Consider the following 18,721-nt stretch of genomic DNA (forward strand, 5'->3'; position numbering starts at 1 on the left):
ACTCGAATATCTTTGGGGTGCCTGTGCGCTTGCCACCATGAGCCAAGCTGTGGCGGCTGCGGCTGCTGCGCAACAACAGGCTGCTCCCGCACCTCAGCCTCCGCCCCTCCTGCCGCCAAGACCTCTGCTCAAGCCACCTGGCTCCCTACAACCAATCCCTGAGTTTGATATCTCGGGTACACCATCAAGTCTGGGACCGAGGTGGAAGATGTGGATGGACAGACTTCAGATGTACTTCAGGGCTACGATGCAGACTAGGATGACAGTAAGCTAGCCACCCTCCTGTACTCTGCGGGCCCGGCGGTACATGAGATATTTCTGTCTCTGCAACCAGCGGATGGGTCGTTTGCGGCAGCAAAGGATGCGCTCCACAGCCATTTGCTGCCGATGGCAAATGCAGATTATGAACGTTTCCTTATGGGGGCTGCACAACAAAAGGACAATGAGACTCTCGATGTTTTCTATGGGCGGCTGCGCAGATTGGCGGCGCCATGTGCATGGAACAACCCGGACGTCATGTTTCGTAATCAGCTCATACAGGGGTGCCAGATACCGCATGAGCCTGGCATCACCCTTCCCCGCATCCTAGAACTTGGAAGGTGCCATGAAGTGTCCGAGCTGCGGGCAACTCGAATGGAAGCGGGTGTGCGCCCCGGCAAGTTAGAGGAGGTCTGCGCAGTCAGCAGAGGCAGTGGATCGAGGCGTCCCATGACTACCCATGGCCAACGACTGCCAGCAGGACACACCTCTTGCCTGAAATGCGGGTACGATCTCCCGCACCCAGCGGAGTGCCCAGCCATGGGAGTGAAGTGTGGACGGTGCGGGGGTGCAGACCATTTTGCCAGAATGTGCAGGTCCACAGCGCCGAAGGTAATTCCCAGGAGACCTGTCCGGGCCGGTTTATTCTGCCCCCAGAGGGCATCCAACGTTGCCCAGGTGGACCAGAGGGATGAAGGGCCACCTCAGGTGGGGGAGGAGGAAGAAGAAGATGAAGAAAATGTTTTCTTTGTATCCAGTGTGGGCATGCTGAGAATCCTCTCCAAGAGACAGCCCAGGTGTAACGTGTTGGTCAATGGGGACTCAATACTAATGCAGTAAATGTGATGGCGAGACAGCATTACAACGCCATGCATGCCCCGCCAATGCTGGCTCCACCGAGGGCACATATCTTCACTTTGGAGGTGACCAGCCCATTCCCCTGGATGGTGTGTCCGTGGCAGAAGTTCAGTATGGCGAGTCGGTCATCCGTGCCAGATTTTACGTCACACCGGTGAGCAACAACACGCTGCTGTGCTGTACTGCTGCAGAGGCCCTTGGCATTGTGACATTTGCTTATTCTGTGTGCCCGGACGGAATACAGGTGCTTTTGGCCAAACACATCTCCCTATTTGAAGGCATTGGACAGATGGTGGGTGAGCCTGTACGGCTACACATTGATGAGCCGATCCAGCCAGTGGCGCTGAAACATCGGCAAGTACCTTTTCATCTCAGAGATCTGGTGGATCGAGAGCTGGACAACCTCGAAGGTTTGGGCATCATTGAGAAGGTTGAAGGCCCCACTCCATGGGTCTCGCCCATTGTCATCGCACGCAAGCCCAAACAACCCAACGCAGTGAGAATCTGCATGGACATGCGACTCCCCAACAAGGCAATAAAGAGGAAGCGGCATCTAACCCCCACCGATAGAGCAGGGTATCATCAGGTGGTCCTGCACCCCGAGTCCCGCTACATAACGATGTTCACTACTCATCGGGGGTTGTACAGATATGAGACTGAGTTTTGGGGTATCTTCTGTGGCAGAGGTGTTCCAGAACATTATTAGGGGGGCATTGGCGGATCTTGATGGAGTCCTTAACATCAGCGATGACATTTTGGTATACGCCAAGTCAGAAACGGAACACCTGGCATGCCTGGCAAAGACCTTCGAGCGCCTTCGCTCGCTTGGGCTCACCCTGCATAAGGACAAGTGCGAATTTCTCAAAAACACCATTGAGTTTTTCGGATTTGTTTTCAAGGCGGATAGGGTGTCGCCTGATCCCTGCAAAGTGAGGGACATAAAAGAGGCTCGACCCCCGGAGAATGTCGCGGAAGTGAGAAGTTTCTTGGGCATGGTCACTTATTGTGGCCGCTTTATCCGGAATTTGGCGTCCCGCTCAGAGCCGTTGAGAACTCTTACAAAGAAGGACACTGTGTCCTTGAACAAGTGGCGTTCGATGATATTAAGAGTGCTTTGGCGGTGGAGGACACCGTGGCATTTTTCGATCCGAGCCTTCAGACGGAGATCGTCGTGGACGCTAGCCCCTATGGCCTGGGGGCAGTGCTCACTCAGGTGGGGAGTGACCAGGAGGTCCGCCCCATAGCTTACGCAAGCAAGGCACTCTCTGACACCGAGCAACGATATTCTCAAATTGAGAGGGAGGCTTTGGCGGTTCTGTGGGGCTGTAGACACTTTCGGCTTTACATCCTGGGGCGACCTGTAACCGTGGTCACGGACCACAAGCCTCTGTTGCCAATCATGGCTGGCTCTTCCTCCAGACCACCAGTGAGAATAGAGGGCTGGATGCTCGCACTTCTCGAGTATGGTGTATCGTTGATCTATCGTCCCGGGGCCAACAACGCTGCGGACTACCTCTCGAGACATCTAAGAGGGGACTCTCAGGTATCCATGTCAGCAGAGTAGAAACGGCGACCCCTAATTCCATGCAGGTGGAGGAGCTGGAGCTGGCGTCAAAGAAGGACGCGTGCTTCGCCATACTGAAAGCGGCCATGGAACAAGGCGCCTGGAAGACGGTGTTGGAAGCTTTGGACCGGAGAACAAGTGAGGCCAGAGTGGCTCTGGAGCAACTGTGGCGGGTGCGTGAAGAACTGACATTCTCGGAGTCGGGGCTCCTACTGAGAGGAGAAAGGATTGTGGTGCCCCAGACCAAGATTCTACAAGTCATCGCCCTGGCACACCAGGGTCATCAAGGAGCCCCCAAGACAAAGGCTTGTCTCCGCCAAAAGGTGTGGTTCCCGGAGTTAGAGCGGAGAGTGAAGGAATTTGTGGCATTGTGCTTGTTGTGCCAGGCCACGTCACTGGCCCAGCACGAACCGTCCATCGAAACAATGCCAAGAGGGACAAGTCCATGGGAAGTGGTGCATGCAGACTCTGGGTCCACGACGAGGGGCACTCACTTCCTGGTGGTGGTGAACGAATGGTCTCGATATCCCGAGGTCGAATTTATAGAGTCAGTGGCGTTTGATAACGTGGTGATTGCACTGAAGAAGATTTTTGCCACTCATGGCCTACCCTCCGTTCTGTGCTCCGACAATGGGGCACTATTCCAAGGCGAGAGCTTCGCAGATCTCATGAAGGACTATGGCATTCAGCACCGAAAGGTCACATCGCTCTGGCCTCGGGCGAATGGGGAGGCAGAGCGCATGATGCGCACACTCAACAAAGTGTTCAGGATCGCCTCGGGGAAAGGCGAGTGTCTACAAAGGGCACTGTATGTGTTTCTGCGGGGAAACCGGACCACACCCCATTCATCAACTGGTGTGCCACCTGCAGAAGCTTTATTCCAACAATGCCCGAGAGACGTCATACCTGAGGTGGGGGATCGAGAGCCGGCTGTCATTGATAACTATCAAGTGGAGGAGAACAGACGGGCAAGGACGCAGATGGAAAATATCCGAAGAGGTCTGAGACCCCCAACTATCGCCCTGGGGGATGAGGTGCTAGTGAGGAATCGCCACCCACAAGGCAAGCTGCCCCTCACGTATGAACCCTCTCCCCTGGATGTTGTGGCGGTAAAGGGATCTATGGTGACCCCCTCTGACGGGACATCATCAGTGACCAGGAATGCCAGTTTCCTCAAAAGACTGGGTGAGCCGAGAGCGAAAAGCACTGACAACCGAGAAGGTGAAGAGGCACTGGATGAAGGTGGGGGTCAAGAACCCGCAGTAGACTCTCCTGCTCGTGGAGGACTAGGCGATGGTACAGCGGCCAGAGACGTCGGCAGGAGGTACCCCCTGAGAACAGGGCGTGGGAAACCTGCCCGTCTCACTATGTGACAGACTGAACTGGAGCGCTGGCTGGTGGACATGTCCATGTTGGTGGAAGCATCATCGGGGGATCCGGGGTTGCTGTCAATAAATGGGGGACTATGAGGGTTGTATTGTGTGCTGTGAAATGTGTGATAATTAGATCCTCTCTTTTCCAAGTTTGTTGTTATGGAAAAGGAGGAGTCTGGCGGTGGCCCTTTAAGGGCACGCACGCGACAGGGAGACGTTCACTCCGTCGCGTGCCTCCTATAAATAAACGTGGCGCTCCCGGCGGCGTTAGAGCCACCCTGGAGCCCACACGAGTATCATCTCTGTGTCTCTGTGCAACGGGGGTGAGGGGCTCACGGGTGGCAATAGTGGAAGGCCGCTAACACTGGCTGTACCACAATAGTTGCTTAGCAGCATTTTCAAAGGTGAGCTTGTACTGGGCTCCACACTAACGCTATAAACATGGCACACTTACCTGTGTGGCTTTTTAAAACATTTTTTTACTGACGAGCAGAGCTGTTGGACAGGAAGACCCAAAGCAAGATACATTCCTGAGCTGACATGATGCCATATAATTTATTTAAAGGAGCTCGAATGTGCAAGCTGAAGAGAAACTTGCTTTGGCTATAATGTCAGTTTCACAGGGTTCCCTGCCACGCCTTTTCAGGCTTTCTTGCAGCCTCTCTTGTTTTTATTCGGTGCCAGGCCCGCGGGATACTTATTCAGACTCTCTTGTGCATGCACATATTACAGACCATTACAAGGGTTTTCTTTTTCTTTAGCATTTATATAGCGCTACGAAGTCTGAGCGCTGCTTATTATTACCCACAGTGTGTGGTTTTCATTTACCGACGTCGGAAGGACGAAAGGCTGAATTGAGCCCTGCCAGGATTCGAACCTGTCAGCAGGCTCATGCACAGATGTCAAAGCGAGCGCTCTACTCACTGTGCTATCTGACCAGCAAGCGTGAACGCCAACAAACACATTGACAACAAAAACAAATACTTACCTTACGTGCAACCATCTCGCCTTCACCCCCCACTTAGTCTGGTGTTTCAGAAAAACACAGAAAAAAAGGAATTTCGATGGAACAGCATCCAGGTGGCACACCTGTTGGGCTGAGAGTTCGCTTGCCTGCAACCGCTGTTCAGGATTTGCGCTGCATAGTTCACTCACCTTGCACCTTCCAGGCCACAATGCTCGAAGGTGAGCTGTACATTTAAAAAACAATCGGGTGGCCCTGTAGGTCTCAGCAGTGGCAGATTTAAGGCAAAGGGCCCCGTGGGCAGCACCTGACACAGGGCCCTTGGTGGGCGGGTCATGGAGGCGGAGCTTTGGGTGGGCGGAGTTACTTGTGCACAATGGCAAACTTTAGGGACAAAAGCAATTTTTTATTAAGTTGTCTTCATTACAGTTACCTAGGGGTCTGACTAAGTGGAAACAGCTGGGCCTCCTCAGCAGGCTTTGCTATCAATGCTAAATATTCTAAACCTAGAGAACATACGCGTCCTTGTAGCAGAAAAGTGATGTCATTCTGTTTGTGCGGAAGTTGCTGCAGCCATGCATTGCAAAATGGCAGAATTGCATAGTGTTAAGCTCTTGCTGCACGGGTTGGAGAGTGAAAACCTCGGATCTGTATAAGGGTGTACTGTAGAGTATGGAATTACAGAGCCCTTATTTTCTATCTGAGTGTACTTTAGATGCAAAACAGATCAACGTGGACGGTGTTAAAAAACAAACCAGAAGAGAATTGATGTTTGTGACAACAGTGTGATAAGCTGCTGTGATCGCCGCAGGACCAGATGCTGTATCTATTAGTTTATTAATTTGTTTTTTTTCCATAAGATGATAAAATGCTGTGTAGTACAGTTGCGGCCTTGAGCCTACATATAACAGAAAAGGGAATGCGACATGGAAAAATGCACTGATGAATAACACAAGCAAAATAGATACAGCACACACAGACACACATTGAGCAAATCATCCAGCTAACAGATTGCCACACTTATAATAGTGCTTCAGAGAAACAGGACCCTGCTGACAGTCAGGCAATAGTCTATCAAACTGCTGAGCTGAGCCGCAGATACAACAATACACATTCCGTGAGGAACTCTCTATAAAAGGAAGCGCCGAAGCAGCAGCGAATCACAGCCCTTTAAATATTTCTGCAACCAGAAGTTTGATCAGAGAGAACACGTCCAGGGAGCGGTTCCTAGCCTGCCCATTCTCCCACTCTTCATGGTGACCTTTTTGCTAACACACGGCTTATAGTTTTGGGGAAGAAGAGGACACACACGGAGCAGTGGGCACCTGCCCACGCCCTTTTGCAAGATGACCTTTTTAAAGCGCGTTGCTATCCCAGCTTGTTAGGAGCTGGACTAGAGTGACGTCACAGCAGAAAGGGCCCTGTGCTGTATGGAAGGGGCGGGGCCTAGCACAGGGGCCCGGTCGCCATTGGTCTGCCTGGCGACCGTTAAATCCGCCTCTGGGTCTCAGGTGGAGTAGCACTGGGATTCCTTAGGGGGAAAACACTTCCTTTGCCCTTTCCCTTGCTTCACCACTGCAGCACCACTGCCCCCCGTATTCCTTTCTCCTCCACCGCATCCCTCTGCAGCAAGGGTGGGCTAGCCCAGCAGAGCCTGGGCGGGGCCAGGCACAACCTAAGGCTCTGGCCTGATCCTCTCCTCGGATCAGCACCTGTCCAAGGCGGGGGTCGACCGTGAACCCCATCGGCTGCCCCGACTCTTCAACAAAACATAAAATATGTGCTCCTGGAGTGGTGGCGGCACTTTGCAGTTGCGCGTCTGCCTGACTTTCAGTCCCGCCACTCATTGACTGGGACGAGACAGGAAGCCAGTCGGCGGTGCCGTAAACCAGGCAGACACGCTCCTGTAAGTGCTACCTGTACTCCAGGAGCGTGTCTTTTTTGGGGGGGTTTTTGTTTTTTTGCTCACCACAGCCACTCATTGAATGGGAGGGGCAGGACCAGTGTTGCCAGGTAGGGTTATTATAACCAACTTTGGCCTTTCTTTGCCCGAAGTCGTTTATAATTTTTCCAAGTCGCTTATAAAGTTTGCCAAGAGGCTGACATTATGGCATTGCACTCCTATATTCCATTAACCACATGTTTCCATTAACCATACATGTATAATTTGCTAGAGCTTCGTAGGAATAAAACATGTGACTTGTTTAATACACTTGGATCCCATCCGTGAGCACTTAACCCATTAAGCTATCTTACTAGCTATTTCTCCTTACATGTGCATACAACCTGCCTTTGCTAATGCATTGGCTATGGAGGTTATATGTCTTATTAATTTAACTTATGTTATTACAGTGCAGTAGCAGCAGGGATATGTCATGGCCCACTTGTAAACACAATAATAATAGTAGCAGTGCTATATTTTAAGGACTGCAGAGGGTGGTGGATAGACACCTTCCTAAATGATTCATCTAACTTCAAAATTGATTAAACGGCATATTTATTGTGTAGAAATTGGACAGCTCAGGCAGTTTAAAACTGCCACGTGCCAGCATGCACTTTCCAAGTTCATATTAGGGCTGGGATGAATCAGCCCTTCATCCTTCCCGGGTTAATACATTAAGTGCCATTACATTTTCGAGTAATAACAGCTATTTTTACAGTGCTTAGAAGCAGGAGGAATCGGGAGTTAGACACATACAGTGCTATACATGAATATATCAGACCCAATACCAACTATTTTACAGGGATATGGGAGAATCTAGGCCACAGTAACATCAAAACGTGCAGTATTTTTGAGAGGCCTCAGAAACCTAAAACAAACACGTGACTCTAAATAAGAATCTCTGCGTCTTGGTCATGCACTCTGTCTGGCCTATATACACAACCTCTAATCTCCATTTGCACTTTTGTGAATAAATCACTTCAGGGGGTTTTCCCCAAAAAAGGAAAGGTTCTGAGAACGTGATTCGCCCCCGCCCCCACTGCCGTTGCATTCCTTCACCAGGGGTCGCAGAGGCAATGCCAGAGGACGCATGGGAGTGACCAGGGGTCACAGCTGCTACCCCTGGTGGCACCCAGAAATGAGGTCCATGGTACAGAACATGATCTGAGGGGCTCTGTTTCAGGATGTTTTTATGAAACTGCGTGACTCAGAAGTTGTTGCGCTGTGGTTTGTCTGCATTACCAGCTTTAGGAATTTCACACCCAGCAGTTGTTTTGCTTGCATAAACTTCTGTGTGGCAGAAGACAGAACAATGATCAATTCTTGATCAATTTATGTCTGGTCATCACCTAATCTTACCAAAAATAAAATTGGGAGGATACAGAGAGGGAACTTCAGGGATACAGAGGATACAGAGAGGGAACATCAGAGATACAGGGGATACAGAGAGGGAACAGAGAGGGAACATCAGGGATACAGAGGATACAGAGAGGGAACAGAGAGGGAACATCAGGGATACAGAGGATACAGAGAGGGAACATCAGGGATAAAGAGGATACAGAGAGGGAACATCAGGGATACAGAGGATACAGAGAGGGAACAGAGAGGGAACATCAGGGATAAAGAGGATACAGAGAGGGAACATCAGGGATACAGAGGATACAGAGAGGGAACATCAGGGAGAGCCAGGAGAGGGAGGCCAACTAAAAGGGTTCATGACATGGGGCCAGGTTCACAGATTCGTAGATTTCCAGAAGTCTATTGAATGTGCCTGATTGAATTGCAACAGGATCCTTTCTTCGTTTTATCCTTGCACAATGAACCAATCAAACACCACTTATATAGGGAACCAATCATTCTCAATCTGTGCCTCTAAGGCTTTGTAAACACATACCCATCAACATCAAACTATCTTCCACACTCGGACAGCACCGAAAAAAAATCGACCCCCCTTCTTCAAGGACACCTTCTACCTTGTACAGTGCGTCATTATTTTCGAAGCTAGGTTTGCACTCAATAAAGACCAAAATAATAAAAACAATAATAAATGCAAATATGAAGAGTAATACAAAATATCTTTTAATTGCCATGCAACAAAGATCGCTTAAAGAAAACTCCACCTGTGTCCTGGTCCCAGGATTGCCAAATAGAAACAGGGTAGATCAGTATACATCCCCTATGGGGGACCTCTATAAAATGCCTACGTGTTGAAGATAAGTGCACACCTGTTAGGGAAATCCTGGCTACCACTCTGGTGGACTCTGGTGGACATGCTACTGTAATTAGTTATTTATAACGTGCTTAATACCCAGAGGTTTCTAAGCGCGGACACAGGGACTGAACCCGTGTCGACGGCTTGCTTCCAGGGTGAGCGCGTTGCCCTTGAGCTGTCCTCCCGGGTAGTGCCTCAGCTAGCAATTCAAGGCAGATATTTGATCTGATGCTGTAGTACACTAGTAAGTGCCCGACCAGGAGTGAACGTGTCAGCAATTCAGGGTGCAAATAGCAATGAAAAGAGGAGTCCTGCGAACCATCGATTTAGCAATGCGTGTTAGGGTTGTTCAGCACAACTATCAAGCATTTTGCTCCTGTGCTCCTGCTTGTTTTTTATTGTGCAAATATAGACCATAATGGCGAGTTTACTTTGACGTTCTTGGCGCCAGACCTGTGTGCTTGAGCTCTTCCGGCTCCACCCCTTATCGCGGCGTTTGGCTGCGTGGTGAACCTGCCTAAGTTACAAATATCTTGCGCACGCGCACAGCGCGCGCGCACACGGGCGAGTACCGGATTGAGTACCGCTTAGCCGCGTTGTTTGCTGCTCGTGCTCCTGTGTCCCCGTGCTGGACTTGTGCTGGACTTTGGCGCTGGACGCTCTCCTGGCGAGGTGATGCAAGGACTTTGTCATTTGAAAAAACTTTATTGACACTGTTACAAACACAGTGAAAGTGATACAGTGTTGTTTGTTTGTTTTTAGTTTACTTTGACGTTCTTGGCGCCAGACCTGTGTGCTTGAGCTCTTCCGGCTCCACCCCGTAACTTAGCGATTTAACGCTCTATTTTGAAATTGAAATGCTTAAACGTGGCCGACTTTATTCTTTGAAAACCGATATGCCACCTATGACAAATGTTTGTAATAACTTTGATGGTAATCATAATAATTTACAGCAAAAAAAGACTTCTTTTAAGTCTATTGTTCTGACTCCTTGCCCATTGACACCAAGGGGCCCCAGTTTACCAGTATTGCAACCATTGTGCTTGTCAACGCCTAAACAAGGAGGGCAGTCGATAGAAAAATCCCATCAGCTATTTAACTTACCTAAACCAAGCAATCACCCTGTTTTACCTACACAGCGTCCTTCCTACAGAATTGTTGCTGGCTTAAGGGTGCCTTGTGAACTCTCTGACAACACAATGTTAAATTCGCCTTGTCAGATGTCTCCAGTAGTCGATGCCCAAAGCACTCATTCATCTATTTCCACTGATTACTCTCCTGAAGCATATGACGATCAAGAGGTGTCTCTTTATGCGCGTCAGTGCGAATCTCCTATAACGATTTGTAATTCCCAAAACTCACAAGCAAAATCTGAATCCCCAATATCAGTTCATTCCCTGTCTGCAATCTCATATGTCCTCCCAACACCACGCCGCCCCAGGGTTGATCCACCCAGCGCCCTTGTTGAAAGTCAGTCATTGCTGTTACAATCCACACTGACGGCAATCAATACCACCCTAATGGCCTTGTTTAAACTCTTCGAAGTATTGGATGGAAAAATAACAAAACAAGAATCCAAGTTGGATGACCTATTGTTATGGTCACAGAATATGAAACTGGTATCCCAGCCTGAATCTCATCTAACGGTTGGCATGCTGAGCGATACATCAATTGGCAATCGGCTCGTGCCGGACTCTGCCTCTTTAATACCCCCTCTAGATTTAGTCTCAGCCCTTGTAACTGCCCCTTTACATCCGATGGTGCCTACCATTTCTCATATTATTACATCTAGCCCGACAAAATCATCTGTCGTCCCGGCCACAGAGAACAAATCATGGGTGAGTGTACAAGACTCAATTATACCGGATTCGATGTGTGATAATGCCCGGCCCATTGTGAATAACATTGCTTCAGCATCTGAGAGTATCTCTGTTTCGACTAACATAGTGTCTATTGGGAATAATATTCCTTTAACATCTGAAAGTATCACTGCTGTATCATCTAAACCTAGGCAGATTGCCAAGGCACCTACCAAAAAACAAAAAAAAAAAAAACAAGAAAATGTCCATGGCTCGAGTGCCAAAAGCGTCTCTACGTGCTTTTTTTAAAAAGATCACCGCGTCTTGTCCTATGCCTCATGATTCCGTAATCACACGCCCAGTCACCTCAGCTAATGTCACAATTAACCCTGTTGCGCAGATTTTGCCTGCATGCTCTGTGGTTCATGACCCGTTGGATGCACCCCCTGTGGTATATGACCCGTTGGATGCCTTGGTTGAAGTTCTTGAAACTGTCCATACCAATAACAACTATGATCCGCCTTCGCCAAGGACATTGGTCATACCCTCGGACAAACATTCATTAACACCCAAAAATCGTGAAAATGATTTACAAAAGGCTGATTTTCTGAGGGAAATGCGTAGGGCCCTGGACTCTTACTTAGACGAACGAGGTTTGGCACATAAGGATTCACTAACGAAATTAGCCTCTGACACTCAAGCAAAAACGGTTTCGTGGTCATCCCCGGTTGTACAACCAATAACTCCATTGAATCCAACAAACAATGGGGTCTCGAATGTATCTAATCAAGCTCCTTGTTTGACCCCAGGAAATCCACAATACAATTTGGAAAGAAGTGACAACTCGTCCAACAATCAGGAACCGCGAAATAGTAACCGTAAACTGACCTGTCATTTGACCTCGCCTGCCTCAGCCTGTCACACGTTAATTTTGAAATGCCGTGAAGGTCCCTATCCTAAATTCAACTTAAACAGACAAAGTGTCTTGAATATTTTTGGCGATGTATATGAACTAGAGGATATAACATCTCTTGATATCGCCCAAGTTGAATATCTCACTGATGATTCAACAGCGATAGTGAGATTATGGATTCCTTCGGGTCTAGTCCTAAATACCATATGGCTGGCAAAAATGTCCCTATTTAATATGGGATTTTTGCTAGCTCAAGATCCAAATCGCATTACAAAATGTAACGATGCTTCTTGTGCTCAGCAATTTAAAACTTATTCGAGTTCTTGTGATGACATGCAGGCCGCGAGATATTAACCATTAATTATTTTACAGACTTATGCCATTAAGATAGCTTCCTGGAATACTCGTGGTCATGCCCATTTACTAACTTCTTTGAAAACATTAGCAGGTTATGCGATAATTGCTCTCCAAGAGACTTGGTATTTGGAACCACCTACTTGGGACAATTTTGATGTCATTCTTTTACCTGCAAAGATGGGATCTCGTGGTCGGCCTTCGTCAGGTTTATTGGTGGCTGTAAATAAAAAATTGGGATTTCAAATCGAAGCCTGGAGCCATGTGAACATTTATATGCAATTGGTGAAAATTAATTGTAAAAATCACACAATAGCCCTCATTAATATCTACCGTAATCCGGTAGGGATATCCGAATCAATTTTTTTTGCGGGGTTAACAGGGTTCATAGACCTCATATCAGCGACTGCTGGCATTACGGAAATTTTTATTATGGGCGATTTAAACATGGATTGTTTATCCTCTCCTCTTAAAATCAAGACGAAGGCCGTTACTACCTGGTCAAGGTTTATGTCTGATTGTAATATGCGAATGGTGAATGGCTCGGTAGCTAATGATATTCCACCGAATCCTACATGGCAGAGAGACACCAGCCATAGCATCATTGACTATATGTATGTTGCATATGCCATGTTTTCCGAGATTCTATCGTTTGAGATAATCCAGCAGTTGTCAAGTGATCATCACTTGCTCTCGTTACAATATGCCTGGCTATCTAATAGTACACCTAGACAGTGGTTGAACCAACCGCTAATGGTTAATAACACCAATACCCGTTTAAAATGGTCTTATGGAAACTTAATGAAGTTCACCCATGCAATACATAAATCAGATAACTCGTACAATTTGATTGAATACATTGATTTTCTTGAACCTTTTCGGAACACTATTGTTCCAAATGCTTATGTTAAAAATCATAGCCACACATTTGACCTTGCAATTAAAATCCGCAAGGCGGAATACCGTAAGGAAATGAGATCAATTCTCAGGTCAAATACGATAAACATCAATTCTGCTTTAAAAACAGCTAAATGCAAATACCGGAATTGGATTCATGGACGCCGAGCCCGTATCTACCAACAAGATGGTGAAGCCATGTTTTCTGCAATCTGGTCTAAAAACTCTGCAGAGATATGGCGCCACCTTAATCAGAAATCAAATCAAACCCAAGCTTATGTACAAACAGGAACTGTTAAAGAGGACGTCTGGGTATCTTATTTTACAGATTTATATAGAGACCCAAGCTTCGATCCAAAGAACTATCAGCTTCGATCCTCCACATCCTGGACTATCCAATGCTCTCCCATCCTACTCGAAGAGCTGATTCAGAAGCTAAGTTCATCTCGTGCTGCTGGCCCCGATGGCCTCCACAACGCCATCTTGAAAGAAAATTCAAGACTTTGGGCCCTAAATCTTAATGCAATCTTCTCCCAAGTATTGATCCATCGTAGACTGCCAACTTCTTGGTTATGCTCAGTAGTAGTCCCCATCTATAAGAAGGGTGACCGTGCTGACCCTCGAAATTATCGCCCAATTGCTTTGTTAGATGCCCCTGGCAAACTCTTTGCAAAGCTAGTATTGGCAGAATGTAATCAATGGACTGAAAGCAGTGGTAAGCGCGATTGGCATCAAACAGGGTTTGTTGCAGGGATGGGGACCGGTATTAATCTATTAACCCTCCATGCAATTAAAGCCCTTAGCCAATCAAAAAAACAACCAGTTTACTTTGCGTTCATTGACCTACATACTGCTTTTGATTCTGTTTCCCGCCCCTTACTAGTGACAAAACTCATAAGAGATAGTTGCCCACCAGACCTTCTTGATATCATCCATGCGTTTCATGGTGCAACGTCGATTCGGGTTAGACTTACCCTGGAAGGCCTGCTGTCAGCTCCAATCAAGACAGCTAGTGGCATAAAACAAGGATGTTTATTAGCCGCTGCAATTTTTAATTACTTTATCCATGATTTAAGTACTATTTTTCGCAAACATTGTCTGATGCCCCCATTCTAAAAGGTCAAAAAATAACAAATCTGAACTATGCTGATGACATAGTTCTCATTTCGAAAACTCCGAAGGGCCTCCAGAATCAGATTGATACTTTCAGCAAGTATTTACATGAGAACCAACTAATAGTTAATACCAAAAAAACACAGATTGTAGATTATCATGCAAATCCTCTTCATAGATACAAGTTAAAGTGGGCAATAAATAATATACCACTAGAGATTGTCCCAACTTATACCTATTTAGGTGTTGACTTTGATGGTTCCATAAAATCTTGTAGTCAGGTTGAGCGCCTAGAAGCAAAGTTGTTTACGGCCATTTCCCAAACTAAAATAATATTACATAAATTTGGTAAATTTACCATTAAACCGGCTATAACTTTTTGGACCATGAAAGCGATATCTTCTATCTTATATGGCACGGAAACGCTATTGAACTGTAAAAATTTAACCTTAACTTTTGACACACTTGAAGGCAAATATTGGCTGGCAGTGCTTGCTTTGCCTAATTGTGTTCCTGGTTCTTGGCTGCGCTATGAACTTGGTCTTATTTCAATGCAGGCAGTTTTCACGTGGCGCTGCTGTATGCTCTTGCGTAAATGTGTCATGGCATCTCCCAAAACAAACACGCTTTCGATAATTGCTGATCATATGTTATCATCAGACAAGCCCTTTGTAAAACAATGGACAGATTTTTGTTTGGAATCCCTAGTGAGCGTAAATATATCAATTGATTTACTGACTTCCAATCCAGCGAAGTCAAGAAATTTGTTATTCCAACTTGATTGGCTTAAGACCCTCGAAAAATGCCAAAAGTACCGTCAACCATGTAGGTTTCGGTTCTGGCCTAAACCAGTTAAAAGTCCAGAGGCTTATCTTCTGAAATCTCCATCGGCATCATTTAGAGCAGGTTTTTTAAGGGCTCGGTTTGATTTATGGCCGACCTACCTAGTTCAAGCAAGACGTAATTTGAGACCGCGAGCACTTACAACATGTAGATTCTGTAAGGATGCAACTACAACCGAGTCTCTAGAACACCTGGTCTGTCATTGTGTCCAACTTGTAACCCTTAGAGCACGGTACTTTTCAAAGGTGATTAGTACCTTAGTAACTATCGACCACGATATGCTTTGGTCGTTTTTATTGTGTTTTAACAATTATTCTGTTCAGATAGCTGTATTTAATTTCTTATCTGCGGTAAATTGGGATATTGATAAATGAGAAGAAGTTGTAATCTCAAGCAGCGTACATTTGACGCATTGGCAATTAATTGCTATTGAATTTTTGGATAAAATCTAGTTTTATGGAATGTCTAGCTGTGGATGGATTATAGTCTAAAACTTATGGTTAATCTGGTTTTGAACTGTTATTTGTTTACTGCTTTATTGCTACTGTCATAGCTATAACTCGTCTTATGTATTATGCTTTGGTTTTTGGCTTTTTTGAGTTTGCATATCACTTATGAATGTAAAAAAATGAATTGTTGTATATTTTTTCTTTTTTTGTTTTAAACTGTTTAATTTTGTATATTGAAAAGTTGTTTAAAACAGCTGAATCAATAAAAAAAAAAAAAAAAATATAGACCATTTTAAGAGTTCAGCTGTGGGAGGATTTGGACCGATGTAGAAGAAAGCACAGGAGGTGTACTGAGAGGTGGTGCAACCAAGACTCCTGCTGCTCTGTCTGTGCCCAGGTAAGTCATACAGACCCAATGCACATGACATTTATCTATTTATTTTAATATTTATTACGCACCACATGCCCATAGGCCTCAGAGAGCACATGAAGGACAGACAGGAATGAGACAACAGAAGGTCATTGGTCGGGCAGGGTAATCAGGCGGGAAAAACAGGGCCGTACGGGATTTAACCTGGTTTGAGGTTGTCCTGCGTCAGGCACTTTGGATGTATTTCTCCGTTTGCAAGAGCCACACGCTTTGAGTGGAAGGGACCTCTTTTTGTGGAAGAACTGGGGATTATCTTTGGAACAGTCTGAAATATTTATTGTGAAGAAAACGGCCACCGGATATAAAGTCAGTCAGTGCACTTTACAGCCAGGAAGTCTGCGACCTGTGGCTCTCCAGATGTTTTAGACTACAACCATCCATGATCCCTCTCACTTAACTATGCTGCTGGGAGTTACATTCTAAAACACCTGTTGAGCCAAATGTTGCAAACCCCTGCAGCGGCCGCTGTTGGAACGGTGAACTGCAGTATCATTGCAGCGGAGCAGTGCACCTGGACAGGTGGAGCTATTCCAGGGTCCTAGTGTCCACTTTCCCACAATCATTGGTTGTTGATCTTTAAATGAATGACAAGCCACAATTAAATGTAGTTTCTTCAAAAGTGAAACATAAGCGATGTATCCGTGAGGGCCTATTTAAAAAGGATGAGTTTGCATATAGACTATTTGGCTATTCTGCTTTAAAGATGGAAATGCATTGAAAAATGTGTAGTTCCTGTCATGGAGTTGCAATGACCCATTGCTAGTTTTGTGATTAAGCATGCATGATGGATACCCGTTGAGGTGATGTTACTATGCCAAATGATTGCAAACAGTAGCACTTAGGTGATGTTGGGGGCCCCCATTCATTTTTAAACATTTGCAAAGCAAAGTGTAATAGTGAACAGTACAACGAGGCCAAATAGCCTTTGCACTTCAATTTTGCTCTCTGCCTTGCAAACCCTTAAAACGTTACCTGTATATTATGCTTCGCAGAGGGTGTTTATTAATTGTAATTGTTACTAATTGTAGTTGGTTATTTATAACGCTGCTTAATACCCAGAGGTTTCTAAGCAAGGACCGGGGATCAACCTTTGTTGCTCTGCGTCGTCTTGTTTCCAAGAGGAGCCCGTTGCCCCTGTGCTATCCTTCCAAGACAGATGGCTTGCTTTTTTTTTTCTTTTTTTTCTTGTTTGTTTTAGTTGATCTACAACTTTTCCAAACAGTTCTCAATCAACATTTTTGTCTAGATAAAATAATGGATTCCTATGAACTCTGTCTGCTCATTAGCAATGTAAAGAGGGTTCCATAGGAATCAATTGGTTTCAGCCTAGTGAAAAGCGCGACGAGGAGTAAACCAAGACAGGGGAGGAAAGCAAAGTGGAGATGCAAAGCCCGCTTTGTGCCACTCATAGACGCCTAAGAACGGAATGAAAAGGTGCCGGAGGGCAAAGTGGAAGAGTAAAAGCAGTATGGTTTCATTATGCACACGGTCGGTGCTGAATTATCCCTCTAGTCAGACATATTATTAAATGTTGACTTTCTATTGAGAAAGTGCCCTCCTACACTATATTTAGCTACTTTTTTTTTTCTTGCAGCTCATCGCCTTTTCTCTGCCGCCAATGGACAGGAGTATATCCGAACTCTTCATCCAGTTGTTCTTTGCTGATGGCGCATCAACCTTTGTGCGGAAATTGTAAGAGCATTTCCCTTTGTTAAGTGAATTGAGGATTAAGTGCCTGATTCGTGGAAGAGTTTTATAATGGCGCAATCCCATAGGAAAATGTTCCATGGATCAGGCCCTAGGTGTGGGGGGGTGGGATTTAATACAAAATACAAAATACAGGGGGGAGGGCGGAAGTGTTTCCATTAATTGTGTTAAGGAAACATCTAACATTCATAAAAAGTCTGTTACACATATTGAACATGCAAATTCTGTTTAAAATCGTTGACACTTGCTTTTTGCCTAAAGGCCATTGCTTTCTTTCTTTCCTCCAGCAGAAATGGTTTATTTAAATGAATGTACTAGGAATGATCCAACTGAGTTTTTAAAAAGAAATTTAGATTTTAAGCAGCTCAGGTTTGTTTTAATTGTTTACTTTGAATTGTTTTATGTTAAATGCGTATCTTCTGAATATTTTTTTTTTGTGGATTTGTTTTATTGGGAAAAAAAGTCAATAGTACAAAGTAAATAAATTGCAGACAATTCTGTGCCAGATATTTATCGAATAGGTTTTAACAAATACAATGCATCCTGCGTTGGTACTGACGCCTTTCACCCAACAAAGAGTTCTTGGCTGCAATTCTGATTTTATAGAGCTGCTTTTAATTTTTGAGTGTTTGATTCTCTCATACTCTGCTCTAAAATACCACAGAACTAAATTAAACTAAACTAAACTAAACAGATCCTGGAAAATATGCAAGAGAACTAGGATTGGTGAACGCTTGTACATACTTGTACTGTAGGAGAGCAGTCTGCAATCATTAATGCTGGTGGAAATGGATATTAATGCTACTGGTTGATGCGAATGGTGGTCAGATGCCCAACACCAACTTTTCATTCAATATGTGCCATGTATTGAGCGCTGGATGTTTGACCCAGTGTAACGCGTTGAACATTTTCTGTTTCGAAATGTACAAGGTGACAAGTGCTGACCATATCAATAGGTTAGTTCTACATCAGGGACGTCAAAAATGATTGGGGGTAGCAGAAGTGACATCACATGACCCTTTAGCTCGGATGACATCACAGGAAG

At 45.7% G+C, this 18,721-nt stretch overlaps 1 protein-coding gene across 1 annotated transcript in view; it reads left to right on the forward strand.

Annotated features, from left to right (window-relative positions):
- The window catches only part of LOC138548282 (vitamin D3 hydroxylase-associated protein-like), a 746,809-nt gene that overhangs the window by 521,771 nt on the left and 206,317 nt on the right, over positions 1 to 18,721 (forward strand). Inside the window, exon 9 of the mRNA XM_069642265.1 lies at positions 17,564 to 17,661. Within this exon, the coding sequence (XP_069498366.1) occupies positions 17,564 to 17,661 (98 nt within the window). The remainder of the gene's footprint in view (positions 1 to 17,563; positions 17,662 to 18,721) is intronic.

Source organism: Ambystoma mexicanum, chromosome 1q (assembly GCF_040938575.1).
Source record: "Ambystoma mexicanum isolate Mex_15411 chromosome 1q, UKY_AmexF1_1, whole genome shotgun sequence".
NCBI classification, from domain to species: Eukaryota; Metazoa; Chordata; class Amphibia; order Caudata; family Ambystomatidae; genus Ambystoma; species Ambystoma mexicanum.